Source organism: Brachypodium distachyon, chromosome 1 (assembly GCF_000005505.3).
Source record: "Brachypodium distachyon strain Bd21 chromosome 1, Brachypodium_distachyon_v3.0, whole genome shotgun sequence".
Lineage (NCBI taxonomy): Eukaryota > Viridiplantae > Streptophyta > Magnoliopsida > Poales > Poaceae > Brachypodium > Brachypodium distachyon.
Genome location: NC_016131.3, coordinates 23493897 through 23517070, shown reverse-complemented (window position 1 = coordinate 23517070; position 23174 = coordinate 23493897). Strand labels below are relative to the sequence as shown.

Here is a 23174-nt window from a genome sequence, read left to right as displayed (position 1 = left end):
CGGAATAATGTCATTTTACCAGGGAAGAGGCAGGTAAGATATGGGTGGCAGAGGAGGCGAAGGTGGAGTGGTAAAGGTTAGGCTAGGACGACAGTTGATCCAGGAGAAGTGAATGTCCAATATTGTTGAGAACGAGTATGGTGTGTTCTTGAGGAGCAGTCATCACCAATGTAGAAAGCTAGATGTGGTGGCCACGTGTTGACATGTTAGTGCCTAATCGTTTCTTGCCACGTTTGACAACATCAAGGCCTACGTTAGACTCGAAAGCCTAGAACCAGTTCAACTTGGTCGGAAATTTAGGAGAACACGTGGTTAGCAGTTGTATGAGGATTTGCGACGGACAACCTCTATGCCTGACAATATGAGGCTCGTCTAAGCAGAAGGTTGCGACGACATGATACGACTCGCTCTAGGTTGGATCCGACCCCGCTCGAATTATCCTGACAGCATGAGCCTCGTCTAAGCAGAAGGTTGTGACGACATGATAAACTCACTCTAGATTGGATCCGACCCCGCTCGAATTATCATGTATGTTCATGAGAGAGACAATGTTATTCGTGGTGGATTTTACATGCTCGACCAAGAGGGTCGAAATGGACCAATCCGAGCTCTGGCACCCTTTCAGATCTTGTCACACGATCATACCTTCTAGCTTCCGCCCTATCCTCGGGAAAGCCCCCATTTGGGGCTTTGGTCGGTTTGTGGATTTTTCGGCGGGGATTGTGAAGGATTAATGGGAATTCGATCTACAATCTCGATAATCCCGGTTGATATCGGCTGGAAACGAAACAGGGCCTTGGGTGGAGTTTTAGTGTGCCTTTCTTGTGCATGATTGACAAGCTAGAGTCTTTCTCATGTTCTTCGTATCTCCCCCATTTCCCCATGGTTTCAACTGTCCTTCGGCGATGAACTATCGAATCGTGAAATTGGTGGTAGTGCAGATCTTTTGTTGTGTGCTTGGTGGCGGCTTTCCTTGAATGTTGGTTTCGGTGTTATCTCTTTGGCGCTGTCACGTTGTAATCTTCCTACCTTTTCCCATGTATTGACGGTTCTATCGTGAGATATACTCCCTCCGTTCCTAAATACTTATCGTGGTTTTAGTGCAAACGACGAGTATTTAGAAACAGAGTGAGTACTAGTTAATCAATCCTAACAGTTGTGATTCTACCTACGATTGCAATTTGCAGGCCGTAGGTGTTTCGATTCCATTCTACCAGTAAACCACAGTCCGCTAAGGCCATGTACAATGGGGTGACGTCAGCCTTCTCTTAGCGATGTCACACAGGATAAAATTTGATGTGGACGTGAGAGAAACGAAAAAAAGACACAAGCCTTCTCTTAATTAAGACATGATCTCTTCACAAGAATGATAAGGCAAAGATAAGGCAAATTTATCATTGTACTAGATTTCACCTTTTCTTAGCATTTATTTAGTTAACTTTATTCGTCTAAACATTAATTTTAAGATAAAACATTAAGAGATAACCCATTGTACAACATGTTTTGTTGTCTTTTTTAATTGACGTGGAATGTCTAGTATAAGACAGTTTTATCAACTATTTTACATACCCTAACCTGCTTATGACACATTGACACGTGCGCACTACTTGCTCACGGCCCGCCTGGCCAAACAGCTCAGGCAGGCCAAACGTCTAGTGGGGCCCAGCAGCCAGCTCCTGGTCGGTGTTGCCCTCCGTAGAGCCGGCCTCTGCGTCGATCGCCAGTTCGCCACCGCGTCTTGCCCTCCGTAACCTGAGAGGCTGACACCGACCAAAATTCTCCCCCAGACGAAACCCTAATCAGCAGCCGGCGCTGACACCATCGCCCGTATCGCTCCCCGCTGGCGGAGGACGAGGGGATGAGGCGGGCTCCACGGAGATCGTCGCGCCGCCGCCGTCGCCAGGGAAGCTCCTTGTCAGGCAGACGAACGTGGTGACCAATACGGGGCCCGGCACCAGGTGAGCTAGTCTATTGCGATGCTCTACTTGCCTTCTCTCTGTTTCTCTCTTGGTACGGTACAGGGGGTGAAGAAATGGATTGTACTAGGTGCTAGAAGCTTTCTTGTAGCTGAAACCTGCAATTGAGCGGGGAAGAGGAAGAGCTGGCTATCTAGTTGCATAGGTTACTGTAACTGATGGTTTGGTGTGTCAGTGCGAGGCTTGCAGTGTGTTCAGATAAATCGATCTTGACAGTACTAGTTCACGGATAATATTAGTATATTCCCCTGCTGGATTCTAGGGTGGTCTGGAGACTGGAGTGGCAGGAAGCAGCTTTTGTTCCTCCGTTTCCAAAGTGAGATCAGTATGATGTAATAATATGCTAATGATCAGTTTGATTGCCTGATTAGCTACTACTCCCTCCATTTCTAAATACTTGTCTACTTACAGATTTCCATGTGATTCAATTTTATAGCATCTTTTAGCTAGATATGTCATGTACTCATGTGTTTGACTGGAGTACTTATTTGCTTGTGTTTGCCAACAGCTCCAACCTACATTTCAATGACGATGGCACAATTCAACTCGTGGACTGTCTATCAGGGTCTTCTTTGTGGAAGTTCTCTGCAGGGCCACCTCTTTCAAGGGACATCACTACAGCAAACTCTGATTTGAGCTATCTCATATATCCCTTGGATGGGTCTGAGCTTGTGGAGATTCATAATGGCACGGTTACGGTATGCTTTGCTCAAGCACCCTTGTTATCTAAATAATCAGATAATATTATGTTTCTCATCCATGGCTTAATCCTGTAGACATTTGCCTGGGAACTGGAAGATTTTATCGCCAGAACTCCGTATGTGCGGGACTCTGTCGTTACAATTGGATCAAAAGCTTCAACTATTTTTGCAGTAGATGCTGATAGTGGTGAGATCATTTACAAACATAGTTTGTCAGCTTCCTTGGATGAAGTAGGAGCACCCCATGTTGAAAAAGAACCATCCAAGTTAGATGCTGGTAGTATTATCATGCTTATAAGAACTGATTATTCTGTCAGTGCATCTGATCTAGGCGTCCATTTGTTTAACTGGACAAGAACTTCTTTCTCTGCAAACTACTATATATGAAACACCTCCCAGATAAACTTGAACAACCATCTGTCAGCCAGGAAATATTCCATGCTTTAAGACTGAGGGGGTACTAGTTAAACTTCCTTTACCTGATTGACGACAGCCAATGCATTTGTCTTGAGAGCTGTGAACAAAGGTGAACAAAGGCGAATACCTGTGCCATTCAACTCTTCATATCATAGTAGTAACTGTGTATTGTACGTGTCACAGGTGCCGACTAATATATGAAAAAATATTGGAGAGAGACGAATTGTTAAATAACTAGGATTTTAAACTTGTTAGATTGGATTCCTTAAGGATTGGTTTTCATAATTAATTGAAATCTTTTCAAATTATTCATGTTGTGAAACTAGTGAGATTTATTTGTAATTAATTGAGTTACTGCAATAATTAGGTTAGAATAAATGGTGGCATTTGAGGGTAAATCATACAACATCCAATGGACGTCCTATTTAGGCGGTTGGATGACTAAGAGATCTTTTGAATCCATCACGACTCAGTGCTTTTAACAGTTGGAGGTAGAAACAGAAATACTTTTGCCCAAAAAAAAAGAAACAGAAATACTTATGGTATTAATTCGGTTTCTGGTTGTTTATTTAGTTTCCACATATGAATAATAATCTACAAAATGTCAGTTTATTAGGTTTTTCCCTCGATTAACCGAGCTAACCATTTACTGTGTATACCCTCCATACAGCCCGGGAAAGACCAAGGAAAATTTTACTGGTAGGCGAATGCAAGAGGGATAGGCTAGTCACCTGGTTTCTCCTCATGTGTGTAATGGCTAGCTATAGATTTGATAGCCTTGCAAGCATTTCATGCACATGTGCATAAGCACTCGATGTCTATTTAAACTGGAAAAGTAAATTCAATACGTAATACTCACTCATATCCATATTAATTATTAAAATATTACATGTATCTAGACGATTTTTAGACATAGATGCATCCATATTTGGGCAAATTCGAGACAACTAATATGGATCAGAGGTAGTAAGTAAGAAGAAAGGGAGTGAATACATGCCACAAATTAATTTTAGAGAGTGTTACGGTGCTTGATGTATACGAGTAGTTGAGTCGAATAAAAGTAAATTTTGGACGTGAACGATGGGAACTCTGATCATGAGGATCATATAAATTAGTACTATCCCTGACATATTTTTGCTTAAATGCGAGGGGGAAAGGGCAGTAAATGTGAAATATATATGTTTAATTTGAAATTGTTTTGATAAAACATTTTGGATTTGGAAAATTTCTGGAGAACGTAAGAGCATCTTTAGCGATGCCCCTAAATAAGGCCCTTAAAAATGCAAATAGGGGCCAGCCCTCGTAATTTGGGGCCCAAAAGTTGCTCCCATCTCCAGCAGTACCCTCTTATTTCACAGCCCCCGTTCCACTTCCTCTCAAACTTCAACTCCTATCTATTTTGATTTACAAATTTACCAGCATTCATCCCATTTTTGACTTCAATCCATTTCAATATCGTAAACCAAGTTCATTTTTTTATCCAATTTGAACAAAAAAACCATGGAAAAAGAGCAATGAACTTGAGGAGGAGGAGGAGGCCGACAACGGGAAGCTCGAGGAGGAGGAGGAGGAGGAGGAGCTCGGCAACGATCGACGCCGATGGAGGAGACCAATGTTGCTCGGTGGAGAAAGAGGATCCCGACATGACTGCTCGATCCAGTGAGGATGGTGGTGGCTGCATCCGGCGGGAGGGTAGCGCTTAGAGAAGCGGTGAACGGTGACAACTAGGAGGGTGATGCGACACCGGCACGAAGCTATTTGCACAGGGAAGAAAGGTGATGGGGCTGCACGCGGGGAAGAAGGGAGAGGGGAATCGGGGAGAAGGGCCCATACTCGGACCATGGGAATGATGGCCAAAATTTAGTGCTCCCTACTTTTGGGGCTATTTATGGCCTTGCAGATTTATTTATTTTTGGCTTCAGCCTCTAAAAACAAGATATCAGTCACGAGATCTCTCTCAGGGGATGCTCTTAATTGGATAATTAATTTTAAAATGCTGGAATTTTCATGTAAGAGACCGGGGTGATGTAGAAAATTTCTTTCCTCACCAAAATTAGTTCAAGTAGATATACATATTTTCTAATTTCTTTTTGAAAAGCGCACTACAAACACAAACGCACGTACACTCACCCCTGTAAATGAACACACACTACTACCCCTATGAGCATCTTCAGGAGACTGAGTCGGCACATCTTGAGATTGACGAAATCATCATAGAAACCTTATAGTTGATGGGTATATCAATTCCACTGTAAGAACAATGCTGGTAAAATCCTGAAATAAATTCAGGTAAATGCCACATCCATGCCAAGTCTATGACTTGAATCTTGATGGGCCGGTTCAACCACAAGGAGCCAAGCCACATGTATGCTCAGTTCACTTATTATTTTGACTTTGGGCAAGACATGCATTTGTGTATATTGTATGCCTATGGTTGTAGCAAAATACTTGGGCCTTGTTTGGTGTTAGTGTTTGGTATTTGAGGGGTTTGGGTGTTCACTCAAAACTCTCAAAAACCCAAAATACTAGTTTTTTTTTTGAAAAAACACCCTATTTTGTGGGGGGGGGAAATAGGAATGATCCCTCTAATCTCTTTCTACCAAACAATTATTTGAGATTTCTAGTGTTTTTAAATTTGGAGTGGATAATATCATAAAAAACAGCAAAAAACTCTAGTAGCAACTAGCAAACAAGGTCTTATTGTGCAATGGATCCATGGATCTTCCAATGTTTAGTTGACGTTTAGGAACCTCAAATGTTTGTTTCATGTTTAGTAAAATGGGGAAATATCCAGTGAAAACTCTCTTCTGGTGAAAACCTGCAAACTATTGTTGTGGACCGTTGGATCGGAAATACACGGCTCAGATTAATGGTGGGATTAGAAACAACAAATTAAATGTACATTTGCGCAAAAACCCCTGTTTTTCATAGAAGCATGGCAACGACGTGATTCCTGGAAAACGATTCCTCTTCCGATCGTGGGATCACCATGGACCTTGTTTACCCTCCAAGGCTCCAATCGCTGATGTAGCCTTCTCCAGGTCGTTCTCTCTACCTCCACAGGCCCTGTGCGTGAGCACTTTCCCTTCTCCGGCCACTTTCGGGAGCGCTCGCCGGCCGTCATCTCCTGCCCTCCGTCGGTCCGTACGAGTTCAGTGGCCCTCCGTCGGCCACATGCGGCCCTGGAGTTCCGTAGCCACGTTCGAGAGCGCTGGAATCTGGCTTTGATCCCCAATCTATTTCACACATAATACTAATCAATTCATGCCTCACTATTAGTGGAGGAAAATCCACGGATTTCTGCAACCAATCTGCAATTTCAATACGTACACCTATAAAATTATCAAAAGAGAAAATATTTGATGTACATTCACATTGGTTCAATTGTTTTCTGTACAATCGCATTGATTCGGCTACAACAAAACAACAAGGATGTATCTGTGCGTTGCATCCAGAATTGATTCAGACATCAAACAACCAAGGATTGATTCAGTTACTGAACTACAGTACAGCAGCACAATAGCTCTAGCTTCAGAAAAAAACACACAACAAAAACAGCGGCAGACATCAGGTTTTGCGCTAGCTTCGTGGTCATCTGGGGGCACCCGACTGCTGCGCGGGAGCCTCGTTGTGGCCGTCATGTCGTTGGGGGCCAGCGCCGCCGTAGGGCAAGCAAACCACCGGGATGCCGTAGCATGGAGGTCCCGCCTGGCACTGCTCTCTCTCCTGCGCGTGGTGCAGCGCTAGCCGTCGTCGCCCTAGGTGTCGCAATCACTTGGGGATTGGGGGTGGGGGACGGGGGTGCCGGAGTTGGTCGCCGTGGGTCCGTCGCCGGATCCAGATCGATGTGCTATGCCGGTAGGGAATAGGACGGGTTAACTCCCACCGTGCTGTTGTAAAGACAGTGTAAAGGGAGGGGCTGTTGCGCAAATGTAGGATTAAGTTGCTGATTTCAATCCCATCTTTAATCTGAACCGTGTATTCCCAGTCCAACGATTCGCGATGAGAGTTTGCAGGTTTTGACCGGACGGAGGTTTTCATCGGATATTTTCCCTAGTAAAATTTCCAAATTACGCTAGCCGGTTTTGTGCCGCTTGTCCCCCACGTGCTTGCAAACTGCGAGCCATGCGCAGCAAATCCCATCTCCGCGTCGGTCAAACTCCAAGCTGTCCCTTTTCCCCTCTCTTTCGTTTTCCTCATCCGATCGATCGATCCGAGAAGCCTCCTTCGACCTTCCCCGCGAAGCAAACCAACCGCCCAGATCCAAAGCCCCGCCCAAAATTCTCCCCCCCAACGGCGGAAACCCTAATCTGATCTTCGCTCCATGCCCTCCCGGAACCCTCGCCGCGGTTGACGTCTGGCGATGAGGTCGCTCCGCCGGGTCCTCTTCCCGCTCGTCCTCCTTTCGGGGCTCGCCTTTCGTGGTGTCCACTTCAACGACGCCGCCGCCCCGACCCCCCTTCTCCTCCCGCTTTCCCCACCACCGGCGCTGCCGTCGCCGCCCCTCGCGCTCCCTGCTGACGAAGGGCGAGGGGATGGTGCGGACTCCAGGGAGATCATCGCGGCGCCGCTGCCCGGGGAGCTCCTTGTCAGGCCGCCCCGCCGCCGCTCGGAGCCGACGAACGCGGTGACCGATGCTGGCCCCCACATCAGGTGAGCTCGTTTACCCCTTCCATTGAACCCCACTCGCTTTGCGGTGCTCTGCTTGCCTCGCCTCTTGCTTTTTGGGTATGATAGAGGCCGTACAGAGTGAAGAAATGGATTGTTCTACGGTCTTAGAAGCTTTCTTGTAGCTGGAAACCGTTTTGGTTTATCTGCTAGCATCTTTTCAGCTCTTCTTGTTCCATACTGCAATTGAGTAGGGAAGAAGAAAGAGCTGGCCACAATCGATGGGTTTCGTGTGTGAGCCACACTTAAGGCGTATTTAGATAAATCTTGGCACAACTAGTTCTGCATGGTGCCCTACCGGATTCTAGGGTGCTCTGGAGTGGAAGGAAGCAGCTTTTGCAAAGTATTTCGTCTTATCTGTTACTCTCTCTGTTCTAAATATCTGTACATTTGGGGTCGTCTTTAAGTCAAATTTTGTCAACTTGACCGACTTTGTAGGAAAATGCACAAACATATGCAACACCAAACTAGTATTATTAGGACTATTTAAGTATATTTTCATCTTGTATTTATTTCGTATAACATATGTTGGTGCTTTTATCTATATGAACGGTCAGAAGTGATGAAGTTTGACTTAGAACAACCCCAAATGTACATATATTTAGAAACGGAGGGAGTATGTAATAATGTGCTGTGGAGTTTCATCGGGATTAGCAACTTTTTTGGGGAATCTATGGTGTAAGTGATCTATCACTTTGATAGGGCTACACGGTAGGCGTTCAAATCTTATGGCAATCTTTATGCGATTCAGCTTCATAGTAACCTGCTGATATGTCATGTACCCATGGTATTTGACTAGTATTTTGCTTGTTTTTGCGAACAGCTCCGAACTACAATTCAACGACGATGGCACAATTCAACTTGTTGATCGTCTATCAAAATCTTCTTTGTGGCAGTTCTCCACAGGACCGCCTCTTTCGAAGCATGTCACTACAGCAAACTCAGATTTGGGCTATCTCATATATCCTTTAGATCAAGCTAAGCTTGTGGAAGTTCATAATGGCAGTGTTATGGTATGCTTTGCACCAGCACACTAGTTCTCCAAATACTTTCTCAAAAATTATGTTTCTCATCCATGGCTTATTACCGTAGGCACTTCCCTGGGAACTGGACGAGTTTATTAGCAGAACTCCGTATGTACGGGACTCTGTCGTTACTATTGGATCAAAAACTTCAACTATTTTTGCAGTTGATGCTGATAGTGGGGAGATCATTTACAAGCATAGCTTGCCAATCGCTTTGAATGAATTAGGAGCAACCCCTGTTGAAGAAGCACCATCCAAGCTGGATGCTGGTAGAAGTGGTAGTCCTAATGTCATAGTGCTTGTTAGAACTGATTATTCTGTCAGTGCGTCTGACCTAGGCGTTCATTTGTTTAACTGGACAAGAACTTCTTTCTCTGCAAACTATTATGTGAAACAGAGCCATCCAGATACGTTAGAACAATCATCCTGTCTGCGAGGAAATATTCCTTGCTTTAGGTCTGATGGTGTACCACTTAAACTCACGTTACCTGAGTCTAGTACAGCCAATGCACTTGTCTTGAGAGATTTGAACAAAGTTACCACTAGGTATGATGCTGATGCCTTGAGACCAGTTGCAACTATGATGAAGTCACTACAAGCTGCTAGCAAGTCTAATGTTGTTCTGGACAGTACTCAGAATCAAACTGTTGATGATGCTCCTGGTCGCCTTGTCTCTGCTGATCCCCAAGCCAACAGGTTCAGTAACAATACTCATGGATTGTTATTCCCTGTTGTTTCCTTATTGGTGGTCCTCGCTTGGCTAGTGAGCTTGGCCTATTCAAGCAAGCCTTGCAGGCAATTCGTGGGTCAGCTTTTTAAGCCATTTGTCCATGAAAAGAAATCGACAGGCCTTGCAGGAAAGACAGAGAAAACTTCTAAGAGAAGAAAAACACGAAAGAAAGACGGAATTGCCAATGGCACTGATATCTGTTCATCATCTGACAAAGAGAACGGTGAAACTGGTGGGTCAAATGAGACGGTATATAATGAAACCTACCAATTAACAGGTACCGCACTCCCTGATGGTCTTGATGGATGCCAGATTGGTAAGCTTCGTGTTCACAAAAAAGAAATTGGTAAAGGGAGCAATGGTACAGTTGTCTTTGAGGGTTCCTATGATGGTCGTGAAGTTGCAGTGAAACGTCTGCTACGTTCACACACTGATATAGCGCAAAAAGAGATTCAGAATCTTATTGCATCCGACCGGGATCCTAATATCGTTAGACTGTATGGCTGCGATCAGGATGATAATTTTGTTTATATCTCCCTTGAGAGATGCCGCTGCAGCTTGGCTGATCTTATTCAACAGCATATAGATCCATCATTTTCAGATGTTGAGCGAATAGATGTTGAACTGTGGAGGCAGGATGGGCTCCCTTCCGCACAACTCCTAAAGCTGATGAGGTATGTGAACTTGTGTAAATGCAGCACCTTACCTTTGAGATGTATCAGCCACATTTACGAGTTTGGAAGTTGTAAAATCAAACAATGTGGACCTGGTTGCGGGCCAACATTACTTGCTCGGTGATATACCCTCCCACGATCTAGTGGCTCCGGCAATAACTGTGGACATTTGTTGCGGTGCCACAACACTTGTACTTGTTTGATGTTTATGTTGAGATTGATTATTTAACCGATGCAATAATTGCCACAACACCTGTACTTATTTGATGTTTATGTCCACATCGATTAATGGATCACTGTCTGCCATCCACTATAAAAACACTTCACCACTACGCTTCCATTATTCTTCCTGTTATGTTGTCCAATACATCCTTTGTGTCTGTAGAATCTATCATATTTTGTGAATTTTCTTATGCAGAGATGTTGTTGCTGGCATTGTGCATTTGCATAGTTTAGGAATCATACATCGCGATTTGAAGCCTCAGAACGTTTTGATAAGTAAGGAAGGACCTCTCAGCGCAAAACTTTCAGATATGGGTATCAGTAAGCGCTTGCAAGAGGATATGACTTCTCTTAGCCATCATGGTACTGGTAAGTAAGATTTAAGTACCTTGCTCTGATTCAATATTAGGCTGTGCTTTTTATATGGTGTTTATATGGCACAACACCTTTGGTGCATTTTTTATTGGAACACCCTTTTTAACTAGCAGTTTGATCCTTGACATTGTATTGCAGGATATGGAAGCTCTGGTTGGCAAGCACCTGAACAGCTTCGTGGTGATAGTCAGACTCGTGCAATGGATTTATTTAGTTTGGGCTGCCTTATTTTCTATTGTATCACCAAAGGCAAGCATCCGTTTGGTGAGTACTATGAGCGGGACATGAACATTATAAACAATCACTTTGATCTCTTCGTGGTGGATCACATACCAGAAGCAGTACATCTTATTTCTCAATTGTTACAGCCAAAACCAGAAATGAGGTAAGAACTGAACACGTTGGTCATGTATGGTCTATTGATTTTACTGAAATTCACATTTAATATGCTAACAGACCAACGGCAGTATACGTGATAAATCATCCTCTCTTCTGGTGCCCTGAGTTGCGGCTTCTGTTCCTACGGGATACCAGTGACAGAATTGAGAAAACCACTGAAACTGACCTCATAAATGCTTTGGAAAGCATAGGGTATGAAGCGTTTGGTGGAAAATGGCGAGAAAAGTTGGATGATGGTCTGGTTGCCGACATGGGTCGTTATAGGAAATATAATTTTGAGTCCACACGTGACCTTCTGAGGTTGATTAGAAATAAGTCAGGACATTACAGGGAGCTGCCAGCTGATCTCAAGGTTCGTTATGCTGCACCTCTTGTCACATTTTCTTTTATTTATGCTATCTGCATATGGCCAAACTTTTGGCTGGTCAAACTGGTACTCCCTCCGTCCTGAATTAACTGACGTGGGTTTGTATAGGGTTCAACAAGCCTTGTTGTTGTGCTGTAATTATATGTACAGCTAGCTAAGTACCTGTGTCTTTCTACGGATAAGTAAATTAGATTATCATAACATGTCTACATATTGTTATCATTTCCGTGGCATGTATTTGAACGTCTTGCAAATGGTTCCACATGTAAGAAAACAGAAAGATAATATGGTGGACGGACTATCGTCATCGAGTGAAGATAACTAGCACAATATCTGTGTGCAGTGACAGACTAACTAAAAGAAAACTATACATATTTAGAGCGAATGTGAAGAGGGGATTTATATACGTTCTAAAGCTACAAAGTGTAAAGTAGACATTTTTGGAGAGTAAAAGGTATGTAGGACTTACTCAAGGAAAGAAAGAATCTGTCTAAGTTATTTGGTTGTGGCATCTTAGGAAACATCCATGATTGCAAGTTATACTCCATGATGCAAGGGCCTAACATCTTTACTCTAAACATCTCAATTAGAGGCGGTGGTTCATCACATTAATACCATGCTGCATTCAGTAACTTGTAAGCTAGGTATGATCCATCCTCTTCTTGTTACGTTAACACCGCTGCACATAAAAAGACGGGTAACAAACCTGCTCTTCTGCCGATCTCCAGAGTAGCATCATTGTCGCCTTTACTTTAGCTATAACGTCCAGGGTTGTATGCTAAGTTAAGAAGATTTGACTGCTATCATTTTGGTCCTACATTTCTTGTTCCACTGATCGTCTTCCCCTTATTTGGAGAATATAAGTATATATCTGCGAGATAAATAATTCTTGATTACGATTTTACTCCTGGTGTGGTCAGCCTTTTCTTACCATGCACACATCGCACCGTAAGTTAACGTTTTGATCAAATTTCAGGAATTACTTGGGTCGCTGCCTGAGGGATTTGATCGCTATTTCTCAAGCCGATTTCCAAAGCTGCTGATTGAAGTGTACAAGGTCATGTCTGTGCACTGCAAGGATGAGGAAGCTTTCAGGAAATATTTCATTGGAAGCTCGGTATAACCAACGAGGGGTGACCTAGCAAAATATTTGTACATGTGATCTGTATCATATTATCATAGAAAGGATATCGTAATCTGTACATTGTATACCCAGAATCAGAATTGTATATTGTTACCATGTTACTACCAAACAAATGTATTATACATAAAAGAATAAATCGATGGATTTTCCCCTTACTTTCCATTGTCCATCTATTCTACAGTAGTGAAGAGAAGTGGTCTTTCCTTGTTTGGCATCTTAGTCTGCATGTTTCAGTTATGTTGGAGGCTCTCAACTTTGACCCATGGAAAGAGAACGATGTCTTTCCAAGGTTGAAATAAGCAAATGATCAAGGGAAATTCAAAAGTAATACAGTAGTACTAATTGTTTTGCAAAAGAAGCTAGCCAATTGTTTTGCAAAAGAAGCATAAAAATTGATACATTACAAAGTATCAATTGATATATTACAAAGTCGTGCATCGAATTAATGAAATGCTACTAATTGTTTTGCAAAAGAAGCTAGCTAGTGCGCCCGCAGCAAGGAGGTTGGCATGGGCAGCATGCTCGGCTCCGGCGTCGCGAAGAAGTTCGGTCCGGCAAACGCCGCTGCCGGCTCGGTGATCTCCTTGGATGCCGCCGTCTCTTCCGGGCGAGGCTTCTTGTGTAAATATCCCAACGCTCGGCGGAGGACGCGCGGCTAGGCGGGCGCTTGTTGCTGGTCTCGGTCTCGCTCCTGCGGCCCTGATCCATCGGCGTGGAGGACTTGCCGAGCTTCTTACTGTCCCAGCGCTCGAAGGAGCCGGCGCGGCCAGGAATTCCGGCGCCACCCGATGACGAAGACGACGCTGAGCTGTGGCTGGCCGAGTTCTTGTTCGCGTCCCACCTCTCGACGGAGTCCGCGCGGCCTGGCTTGGGCAGCATGGCGAGACCGCACGGCGTCGGGAGCAGCGGCAACATCTTGCTCCTCGGTGGCGTCGGGAGTATCGGCAGCATGGCGCTGCTGGGTGGCGTCGGGAGCAGCGGAGGGAGAACGGCGGCTGCCATGGATACTTACTTGCACTTTCAGATCAGCCGGACGGACGCGGCGCGCTTAGAAATGCCGGCCACGAAGCAAAAAGGGCAGCCGGATTGAGAGATGGATTTGGTTGAAGGGACGATCGATCAGGGAATCGAGTGAGTGCATGGTCATACCGTGGGGCTGGGCACATATTTATGGAGGAAGAGCTTCGTGCTCCCATCGGACACGGACACGGTCCCGGAATCGGATTGAGACAGAACACGAAACGGACTCGCTCTTGGTCTCTTGGATGAAGGACAGAAGAAAGAGAAGCCTTTCCAAAAAAAAAAGAGAAAAAGAAGAAAATGGGCTTATTTACGGGCCGAAATGAAACGAAGACCCAAGCCCACCATCTTCTCTCTATTTCAGCCAGCAAAAAAAAAGGAAAAAGCAAAGGCTTCTCTCCGCCCCGCCGCCGCAAATGGAGGCGCTCCTCCGGTGGGCGGCCGAGTTGGGCGTTTCCGACTCTCCGTCCTCGACCTCCTCCTCGTCCTCCTGCCTCGGCCACTCCCTCGTCGTCGCCGACTTCCCCGACGCGGGCGGGTAATTAGCATCAACCCCGGCCGCTCGCTCTTGGGGCCATCTCTCTCAGTCTCACCTCACGGATTTTTCCTTCTCCTGCCCTTTCTTTACCACCTCAGGAGAGGCTTTGCGGCGGCTCGAGACCTCCGGCGCGGCGAGCTCGTGCTACGCGTGCCTCGCGCCGCGCTGCTCACCAGCGACCGCGTCATGGCTGACGACCCCGAGATCGCTTCCTGCATCGCTGCTCGTCATCCCCGCCTCTCCAGCGTGCAGGTAATTCCATGTCTTGTGCCCACAGTTTGGTGTGCCAAAACATGCTCAATGTGAAGCTGCTCTCCAGTTTACCAAGTCTTTGGGAATTGTATTAGCGAGGACTACGAATACATTGTTCATGGTGGAGTATATCATCGTACTCCCTCCGTTCCTAAATTCTTGTCGTTGTTTTAGTGCAAGTTTGAACTAAAACAACGACAAGAATTCAGGACTTGCACTAAAACAACGACAAGAATTTAGGAACGGAGGAAGTAGCATATAATTAACTGACTCTCTCCTTCCTTTGAAGCCAGCTAGTTGAGCTTTCCCTTCATAAGCTGAAACACTTGCATTATACTACTTGATTTTCTGTTCCTGGAATATTGATAAGTACGAGTTAGTGGGTTCAGTTCCTAGATAAGATGCATCCTTACTTGCATTCCTAGTTAAGTTTAACTAACTGATTGGAGTTTTATTTTTGCATGCCGTATTTGATTGGTTAAAAGAAGCCTTTTACCAACAATTACTCTGTGAATATGAAGTTTATGTGATACAAAATCATAACCATAAGTTACTCCTTCATCCACTTTTTCATGGGCACACATGCATTTTGAGGTTCAAGTTTGACCACATTAATTAGACCAATAATATGTAGTTTGTGTGCCATAAATATCATAACATTGAATTTGTATTTCAAAAAAGTTTCAAATGGTATATAGTGTACTAGCTAAGTGACCCGTGCTATGCTACGGAAAAAATATACAGATGAAAGTAAATTATGTTTATACAAAAAATCAACTTGTCAAAATCGTGTACTGACAAGACATCATGTACTCTCTCCTCGGGCCTTGGCTATGCTACTAACTTGTTAGACACAATTGGCAAATTTAAGAAGCCTTCATCAATCATGTTATCTTTCCTCGGGCCTCACCTATGCTACTCCATACTAATTTGTTACAGTCGTTGACACAATTGACAAAGGTTCCAAAGACATTGCTATCGCAAGTTGTCAGATGATGTGGGTATTGGAAGAATCAGCCTTCTGGATTGGAAGACATTGCTTTGTCTGTCATCACCGCTCCTGCCATCTGCATGACCTATCAAAGCAGGAAGGGAATCTGTGAGACTGACATTGCTGGAACATTATTTAACCAACTTTTTCCCTTCCAATTTTTTTAACGAACACTATTTCTGATTTGGAATATAAGATAGCACATATTATTTCATCATCGCAGTTTCTGAACCATCTTTTGTAGAATTAACCACATTGTCCTATTTCAATTTATAGCAATGCAATATATCTACTGTTGTACTCACAGCCTTTTTCTAGTCAAATTTCCTTCGCTTGGCCTAGTGTCTCGCTGAATGTTATAAGTATGAAAAAATACAGCCTTTTTCTTCTTTCTGATATCTCTGCCCGTTAAACTTGTAAACATAAATCCTAGCAAACATGAACTAAAGAAATTACCTTGGAGTACTCAGTAATCAAGCAAGCATTGAGTAGCAGCAAGAAAAATAAAGGTTCAACTAAATCAGTGCTCCAGTTTGTGGATTTGTCAATTATCAGCACACGGAAATTAAGAAGAGCATATATCTCCACCATTGAGTACACCTTATCCACTGTTATGAGTGGCCTTTGTCCAGTTTGCTTTACAGTTTTGCATGTATTTACAGCTAGTTACATCCGCAATGATTTCATCGTAGATGTCTAGATTAACAGAAAAATACACAACGTGAATTATTGTATATTGGTCCATGGTTCTCATTCGAACGAATGGGAAATGACTTCTTACATTTGCGATCGACATCTTCTGCCTGCATGCAATCAAATACTCCCTCTGTTCCTCAAATTAAGGCCTATATTATTTCCTTTGACCGAGCGTTTGACCAAAGATTACTCCATCAACGCGTGGCATATGCGATATAAATCATAATCGTAAACAAGTATTTTTGAATACGAATCCGATGATATCATTTTATTTCACAAAAATATATATTAATAAACTAAATCTTGGTCAAAGGCTCGGTCAAACAAAACAATATACGCCCTAATTTAAGGAACGTAGGGAGTATCTGCAAAAAAGAAGAAGACATGTAACGCCTCGTTTTGCCTTCACATGCTACACATCCAGCCACAACAACAAATGGGACATTGTAGACTGATGAGTAAAGGGGATAACATGCCATAAGATAAAAACTATTTTTCCTCGTAGAAAGAAAAATATTGCAATAATAGTGTGTTTTATTGTTGTTTATGCATAAAAATAAGAACAAAACCTGTCATTTTCCTACACTCAACCTCATTATACAAAAATAACTATCAGACCACAAACTTTAAACAATCAATAAATGCAAGGTGCCAAATTTCAGAACCAAAACAGGTCGTTTCCCGAAATAAACAATGAGCAGCCTGTAGATTCGATGGAATAAATGAACCTGGTGCGTTGCATCTGACCGGTCAAAATGGTGAGAAATTATCATGTGATTTGCATAGTTTTTAGATGACTTGTTGACAAAAGGTGGATTAAAGCGTACATTTTGATTTAGATATTAGATATGTCACTCGATGGACATGATAGGTGCTGGGAAATCGACAGTGCAAGAATTCATTCATTGACTGGTGCTGAGCTCATTGCTCCAGGCTTCATCCTTTGATCGAAGAAGAATAACAACCCCAACGTGAGGACGGCGACGAGGATAACACATCGCCTTACCTATGCAGGGGGCTGACAGCGGCAAGGAAACAGCTTGCTCGCCAGCGTTGCAGATCCAATGGTTACTCACCTAGGTGCTCTCATCTTGATCTGCACCTGGATAAAAGTGAGAAGCCTCATCAACATCGCATCTACAAGACATGAAAGTGAGAGCACACAAACATTAATCTCAAAACAGATACTGTACCCACTTTTTCTAAGCATTTTACCAAGCACCTAGAATACACAATCAAGAACAGATAGAACATACACCAATTCTTGGCTAGACAACACACAAAACAAGATGAATGGGAGTTCAAATGAGAGGGATTCCACCAGAATGAGGCTACCAATAGCGGTATCAGTTTGTGTATGTCTAAAGTCTCACGGACTCAAGGTACCCCAAACACATGAGCGTATGCTCCAGGGCATTAACACAAACACATGAGATGCGGCTAAGAATAGACACTGAGGGCAAGTAATTTGCCTCCACTGATTACAAGTCCCAAATCAAGCAAGACAAAATAAAAGAAGGGAGAAAGAGTCGTGTGTGAGCCTGGCTGATTGCCATCTCCTTGCAGCTTTCCGAGATTATCGCCAGAAGGTGCCAACTGCCGGCTGGCCAAAAAAATCCACAAGCAAGAAGAAATTTATAGTTCATAGACTGAGTTATTAAAATTGACCCAACAGCTGAATCAAATAGATATTCATATACAACTTATGGTGGAAGAGGTTCTTGGCGAGGGTGTGGTTGGGCATGGACTCCGCAACGAGCAGACACTCATCCCAGTTGCAGCAGTAGCCGATTAGGTTGGCCAGCCGTCGGTGCCGCAGCTTCAAGCGGCAGTGTCGGGCGGCCTCTCTTCGACAGCTCCGAGCGTGACTCTATCATTGACGATGCGAGGGTGGACGTGTGGTGCGGGGAAGAGACAATCATGGGATGGGGGTAATTGTGACGCAAGGTGGGGCGTCCGAGCCGGCATGATCCTCCACAGATGAGCCTCCGTGCTGGTGGCGTCCTCCGCGGAGATGAGAAGGATAAAGGAGAAGGGCAAGGAAGCGGGACCCTATCTGCCGCAATGTTGGTGAGAAAGAGAGGAAGCAGAGTGTGGGCTCAGAGCCAGTGGCGGATCCAGCCATAGGATGGAGGGAACTGAGGTTTGAGGCGGCGGCGACTTTGTATCACGAAGAAGAAAGCAGAAGGGGCGCGCTGCTGGATCTGATTGCAGGACACAGTTGGACCCACATGTAAGAGGTGGGATGGGGTGGCTACGTACCGCTACCACCATTTGCCTTTTTTATAAGAGTAGAGATATGCAATGCAACCTAAATATTACTCCCTCTGATTCTAAATTCTTGACTCAAATTTGCCCAAATATGGATGTATCTATTTTTAAAAAGCGTCTAGATACATGTAATATTTCGACAACAATTTAGGATCGGAGGGAGTATTGGTCTAATCGATGGTCAAAATTAAATCTCGAAATGTGTACAACGCCCCTAATAGTGGATGCAGGGAGTACTTCTGAACACGAATATAATGACATCATTTTTCTGTCACATAAATTGCACATTAATGACGTAACTATTGGTCAAGGGCTTTGTCTTAGCCAATGAAAATGCACCCTGTAAAAATAAATGGAGGGAGTATTAGTATTTGAGTCACCAGAAGTTTGGCAAAAGATTGGATCTGATCAGGGTTCACTTTACCAATTTAACTATCTGCTTCTCTCAATCAGTTCGGTGGAACAAATTTTGACAGACTGGGCATTTGGCAAACTAATTCATAAAGGGGTAAATAGTTATTAATCATTCAGTGTACTGGCTTTCTGTGACTACGAGGGAGATCTGTCTATATTATGGTTTGCTACGTTGTTTTTTCTTCTGATACAATTTATACACAATTCTTTGTTCAACCTTCAAAAAAAATGTTTACATGAATTTGGCCATTGTTAGGATATTGCATAACCTCTCAAATATGCAGCAGTTCTCGCTGGATAAAAATTTGGACGAAAATATTGCGGTTTGTTTACAGAAAGGTTAAACAAGTAGCTTCACTGAGATGGGACAACAGTTTTTTATTTTGCTTTCTCAGAGTCAGGCTGTCAGCTTGTTGTTCCTTATACATCATCCAAATATTGTACATTGTTTGAATGCTTTCTCTGGTTTCCTCTTTTTGCTTGCGCAGAGACTGATCGTATGCTTATTGGCTGAAGTAGGAAAAGGGAAGAGTTCTAGTTGGTACCTCTATTTGTCTCAGTTGCCTAGCTACTACACTGTCTTGGCTACCTTCAATGATTTTGAAATTGAAGCTCTCCAAGTATAGCTCGGTAGACCTGTCTTCAAAACTGTTTTCCATTTCTTTTTGATGTTGAGTGATTTCTGCTTCAACTGTCAGGTTGATGATGCTATTTGGATTGCACAAAAGTCTCTTTCGGCCATCAGATCTGAGTGGGAAGATGCAACACCGCTAATGCAAGGATTGAAATTTAAACCTAAGCTTTTGATATTTAAAACGTGGCTCTGGGCTTTTGCAACGGTATAGTCTTATATGCATTTTTACTTTTTTAGCTGAACTAATGTCAGTTCTCTTCCTCACTTGCTATATTAGCTTAGCCAGTTTATTTTGCTACTGTGTAGAATCTGTGCTTCCTCAAGATAATTATCAGTTCTCTAGCCCTAATGCCTATTCCAGATTTGCCTGTTTAAGGCATCTGAAGTTTCATCTGTCCACTTAAAGGTATCTTCACGAACACTGCATGTAGCATGGGATGATGCTGGTTGCCTATGTCCAGTTGGTGATTTGTTCAATTATGCTGCTCCTGATGATGATATTTCATCGGAGGAAGAAAATAGAGAAGAAGTTACAAAATGCCAGCAGAAAAATGAGATGTTGGAAGAGGTGAAGTTTGGTCGTTCATCTGAGAGGCTGAGCGATGGGGGATATGAAGATTCTGAAGCATACTGTTTGTATGCCCGGAAATGTTATACAAAAGGGGAGCAGGTATGTTGCCGATAGCCCATGAATTTACTGTCTTTATCATCGAAACGATCATCGTGTTCCCTCTGGTTTCTTAAACTTTTTCATTATGTACAGGTGCTTCTGGGGTATGGGACATACACAAACTTGGAACTTCTTGAGCACTATGGTTTTCTTTTGGCCGAGAACCCTAATGAGAAAACTTACATTCAATTAGATTTAGATTTGTACAGTGTTGGTACTTGGCCAACGGATTCCCTATATATTCACCCAAGTGGAAATCCCTCGTTTGCATTGCTATGTTTATTAAGGCTATGGATGACTCCTGCAAATCATCGAAAAGCCTTCAGTCATCAGATTTACTCAGGATCAATGCTTTCTGTTGAAAATGAACTGGAGATTATGAAATGGTTGGGCAGCAAATGTGTAGAAACTTTGCAGAAATTGCCTACGACTGTTGAGTCTGATGAAAGTTTGCTTAGCTTTTTACAAAAGCTGCAGAACAGCACTAATTGGAGAGTAGACGTGGACCAGTCAAGCCTTGGAGAAGAATTTGGTGTGTTTCTCCGATTCCATGGCTTGGATCTGAATTACACAGAAAGTCACCTACCAGTTCGACTGCTACGATCCCTGGAGAGATGGGAATTGGCTGTGCGGTGGAGATGCACCTACAAGAGAACTCTGGTTAAGTGTATTTTTCATTGTAAACGTCTAATTCATGAGCTTTCCTTGCAACAGAACCAATAGTTTCTTGTTATGTTGATGAGCCTGCTGATTTGAGTACAGAGGCTTGATAGTCAATTTCGCAAAAAGATTGATTCCGAGAGCTGTTGGCTGGGTGTTTCGTCAGCTCAGAGTCGCTGTGATTTGTAATATTTGCTAGTGTGCTTTCTGTTCGTGGTTAGATTGAGGCTCCTCTTTTAGTTCATTTGCTGGACACTCTTCGTGCTTTTCTTTGGTTTTAGGTTGTGCGAACTTGTGGCTCCGTTTATGTCTTTTGAATGGAGTGGGGCCACGTTTTTGCAGGCGGGTGGAAAAAAGTACTAACTGGAAAAATATGATTAGTCAAATACTAATTCACTTGATACTAAACTGATCTTCTATATCCAAGTATAAGAACTTCACTACTTAACTTCTCTCAACATGCAATCATTCCACCTCATCACAACATTAATTTGTTCACATCAATTTAGTGAAAACTCATATTTTTTGCACATGCACAAAGCATTCTACTTTCCATCAATCTTCTATAATACAATTTCATCGTATGTTTTCAACTTTGGATAATTTTTCGTTGCTAACTTGACGTATGTTAACTAAAAATTTCCTCAACAACGTGCGAGGCATTATTTAGTTGTTAAAAAAAGACTATCCATCAATAGTTTTCGGCTCAAATTCAGCTACCAATTGGAGAAAAGAAGTGGTTATCACGATATCTTAGGTCAAGCATTCCGGCTCCTTGTCCCATAGAATTTTTAGGTACATAATATGCAAGTATTAAATTGAGAACCACAAATTCACAATAGTAATAAAAGTGAAATAATAGATGCGGTACATCACAAATGTGAATGTTGATATATGTGCATAAGTGTGAGATATGATAACAAAACCTTATAACCAATTGGTTTTTATACAAATCCACGTCATTTATTTTGGGACGGAAGAAATAGATAATATCTCATAATTTAAATTGTGAGTTGCGGTAGTACGACGATGATACAAGGTTGTTCAGTTTTACTAGCTACTATGGGGATGGCCCATAGGACGAGGCCTCAAGCTACCACTCACACGGCGCAAATTAAGGGTGTGTTTGGTTTTCTTCCAAGGTGTGCCGTGACAATTTTTTAGTCATTAACAGTCAACAACAAAAGTCCAAAATCAAAATGTCACACGGGAAATGCATTCGAAAGTAAATAGAATATGCAATATAAAAGTAATCCATATAGCTTTGCATCGAAAGTAAATGCAAATGCAATGAAGCACAGTGACCATGAAAATAAATATCATTTCAAACTCAGCAACAAAAGTCCAAAATCAAAATGTCACACAGGAAATGCATTTGCATCGAAAGTAAATAGAATATGCAATGTGAAACTAATCCATATAGCTTTGCATCGAAAGTAAATACAAATACAATGAAACACAGTGACCATGAAAATCAATATTATTTCAAAGGCATATGTTTATTTGCCTTTTTCTCTAAATGGAAGCATCTAATATAACATATATAACCATGTTGGATTACCAGAAGTTCCTCTGTCCATAACAGATCATATGATTGAACAACGTATATAAACCTTGTTGTGCCCCTTCCAGAGTACCCACACAACTAAAATGACAAGACCGTTGAATCCCTTCCATTTACTAGCCACAAAGGATTCACGAGAGTTAACCATCATTCATCAGGCTGGGCCTGACGTGATGGTGTTAATAATTTTATTTGAGCCTTGGATGATATTGTACTAAATAGGCCACAACTGACTTGAAGATTATCAGGGTCTTCGTTATAGGCCACAACTGATATATCAGGGGATCCATGAGATGGGGAGAAACTTTGAATATGCTCCCGCACGTCTAAGAGTTGGATGGAAGCAGAAGATCGCTGAGGGGTTTGTAGATATCAATTAATAAATGTTGGGATATTAAATAGTTGTATCGTATGCTTTTAAAAGATAGCTATATTGTATTAAATAGATGATGCCCCACGCGTTGCGGCGGGACTTTATGCCTTTTAATCTTTTGACGACATGTTTAAAGAGACGCATGCATTGCAAAGAAAACAAAAAAATAAAATTAAATAAGGATCAAATAGATTATTATAACCATTTTAAATGGTGGCTTTTTGAAAGAAGAAGAAATCAATAATCCACACAAAATAGAACAAAAAGAGATAGGTGTATTATACCTTGCCTGCAAATTTCCAACGGATGCTTTAGTCTTCATTATTATGGAAAAAGCAACAATTAGAAATTTGAATCAACAAACTATGTGATCATGTTTTTCTGGTACTCCCT

The 23174-nt window shown here is 42.7% G+C and overlaps 2 protein-coding genes across 5 annotated transcripts; both read left to right on the top strand.

Annotated features, from left to right (window-relative positions):
• Nucleotides 1–7267: 7267 nt before the first annotated feature.
• Nucleotides 7268–12853, top strand: LOC100833665 (serine/threonine-protein kinase/endoribonuclease IRE1). The gene is made up of 7 exons (XM_003563095.3): nt 7268–7747; nt 8586–8775; nt 8855–10191; nt 10610–10782; nt 10927–11173; nt 11245–11539; nt 12531–12853. Exons 1-7 carry the CDS (start codon nt 7458–7460, stop codon nt 12675–12677), a joined length of 2679 nt encoding a protein of 892 aa, XP_003563143.1. The 5' UTR covers nt 7268–7457; the 3' UTR covers nt 12678–12853.
• Nucleotides 12854–14096: 1243 nt separating this feature from the next.
• On the top strand, nt 14097–21088 carry LOC100833362 (protein SET DOMAIN GROUP 40). 4 transcript variants are annotated; one of them, XM_010240298.3, is made up of 6 exons: nt 14097–14256; nt 14355–14508; nt 19369–19500; nt 19609–19719; nt 19921–20184; nt 20278–21088. In XM_010240298.3, exons 1-6 carry the CDS (start codon nt 14135–14137, stop codon nt 20905–20907), a joined length of 1413 nt encoding a protein of 470 aa, XP_010238600.1. In that variant the 5' UTR covers nt 14097–14134; the 3' UTR covers nt 20908–21088. The 4 variants fall into 4 exon arrangements, with proteins under 4 accessions (XP_010238600.1, XP_003563142.1, XP_010238605.1 ...); XM_003563094.4 differs by having other exon boundaries at nt 19579–19719; XM_010240303.3 differs by lacking the exon at nt 19369–19500 and having other exon boundaries at nt 19579–19719.
• The last annotated feature ends 2086 nt before the right edge of the window (nt 21089–23174 follow it).

Excerpts from the sequence above, each read along its gene's own strand:
- LOC100833362 (XM_003563094.4), top strand. The coding sequence starts at position 14,135 with ATGGAGGCGCTCCTCCGGTGGGCGGCCGAGTTGGGCGTTTCCGACTCT. Across the intron at positions 14,509-19,368 it reads CCCGCCTCTCCAGCGTGCAG|AGACTGATCGTATGCTTATT; the intron begins GTAATTCCATGT and ends TTGCTTGCGCAG. Across the intron at positions 19,720-19,920 it reads GGCTCTGGGCTTTTGCAACG|GTATCTTCACGAACACTGCA; the intron begins GTATAGTCTTAT and ends GTCCACTTAAAG.
- LOC100833665 (XM_003563095.3), top strand. The coding sequence starts at position 7,458 with ATGAGGTCGCTCCGCCGGGTCCTCTTCCCGCTCGTCCTCCTTTCGGGG. Across the intron at positions 7,748-8,585 it reads GATGCTGGCCCCCACATCAG|CTCCGAACTACAATTCAACG; the intron begins GTGAGCTCGTTT and ends TTTTGCGAACAG. Across the intron at positions 10,783-10,926 it reads TCTTAGCCATCATGGTACTG|GATATGGAAGCTCTGGTTGG; the intron begins GTAAGTAAGATT and ends ATTGTATTGCAG.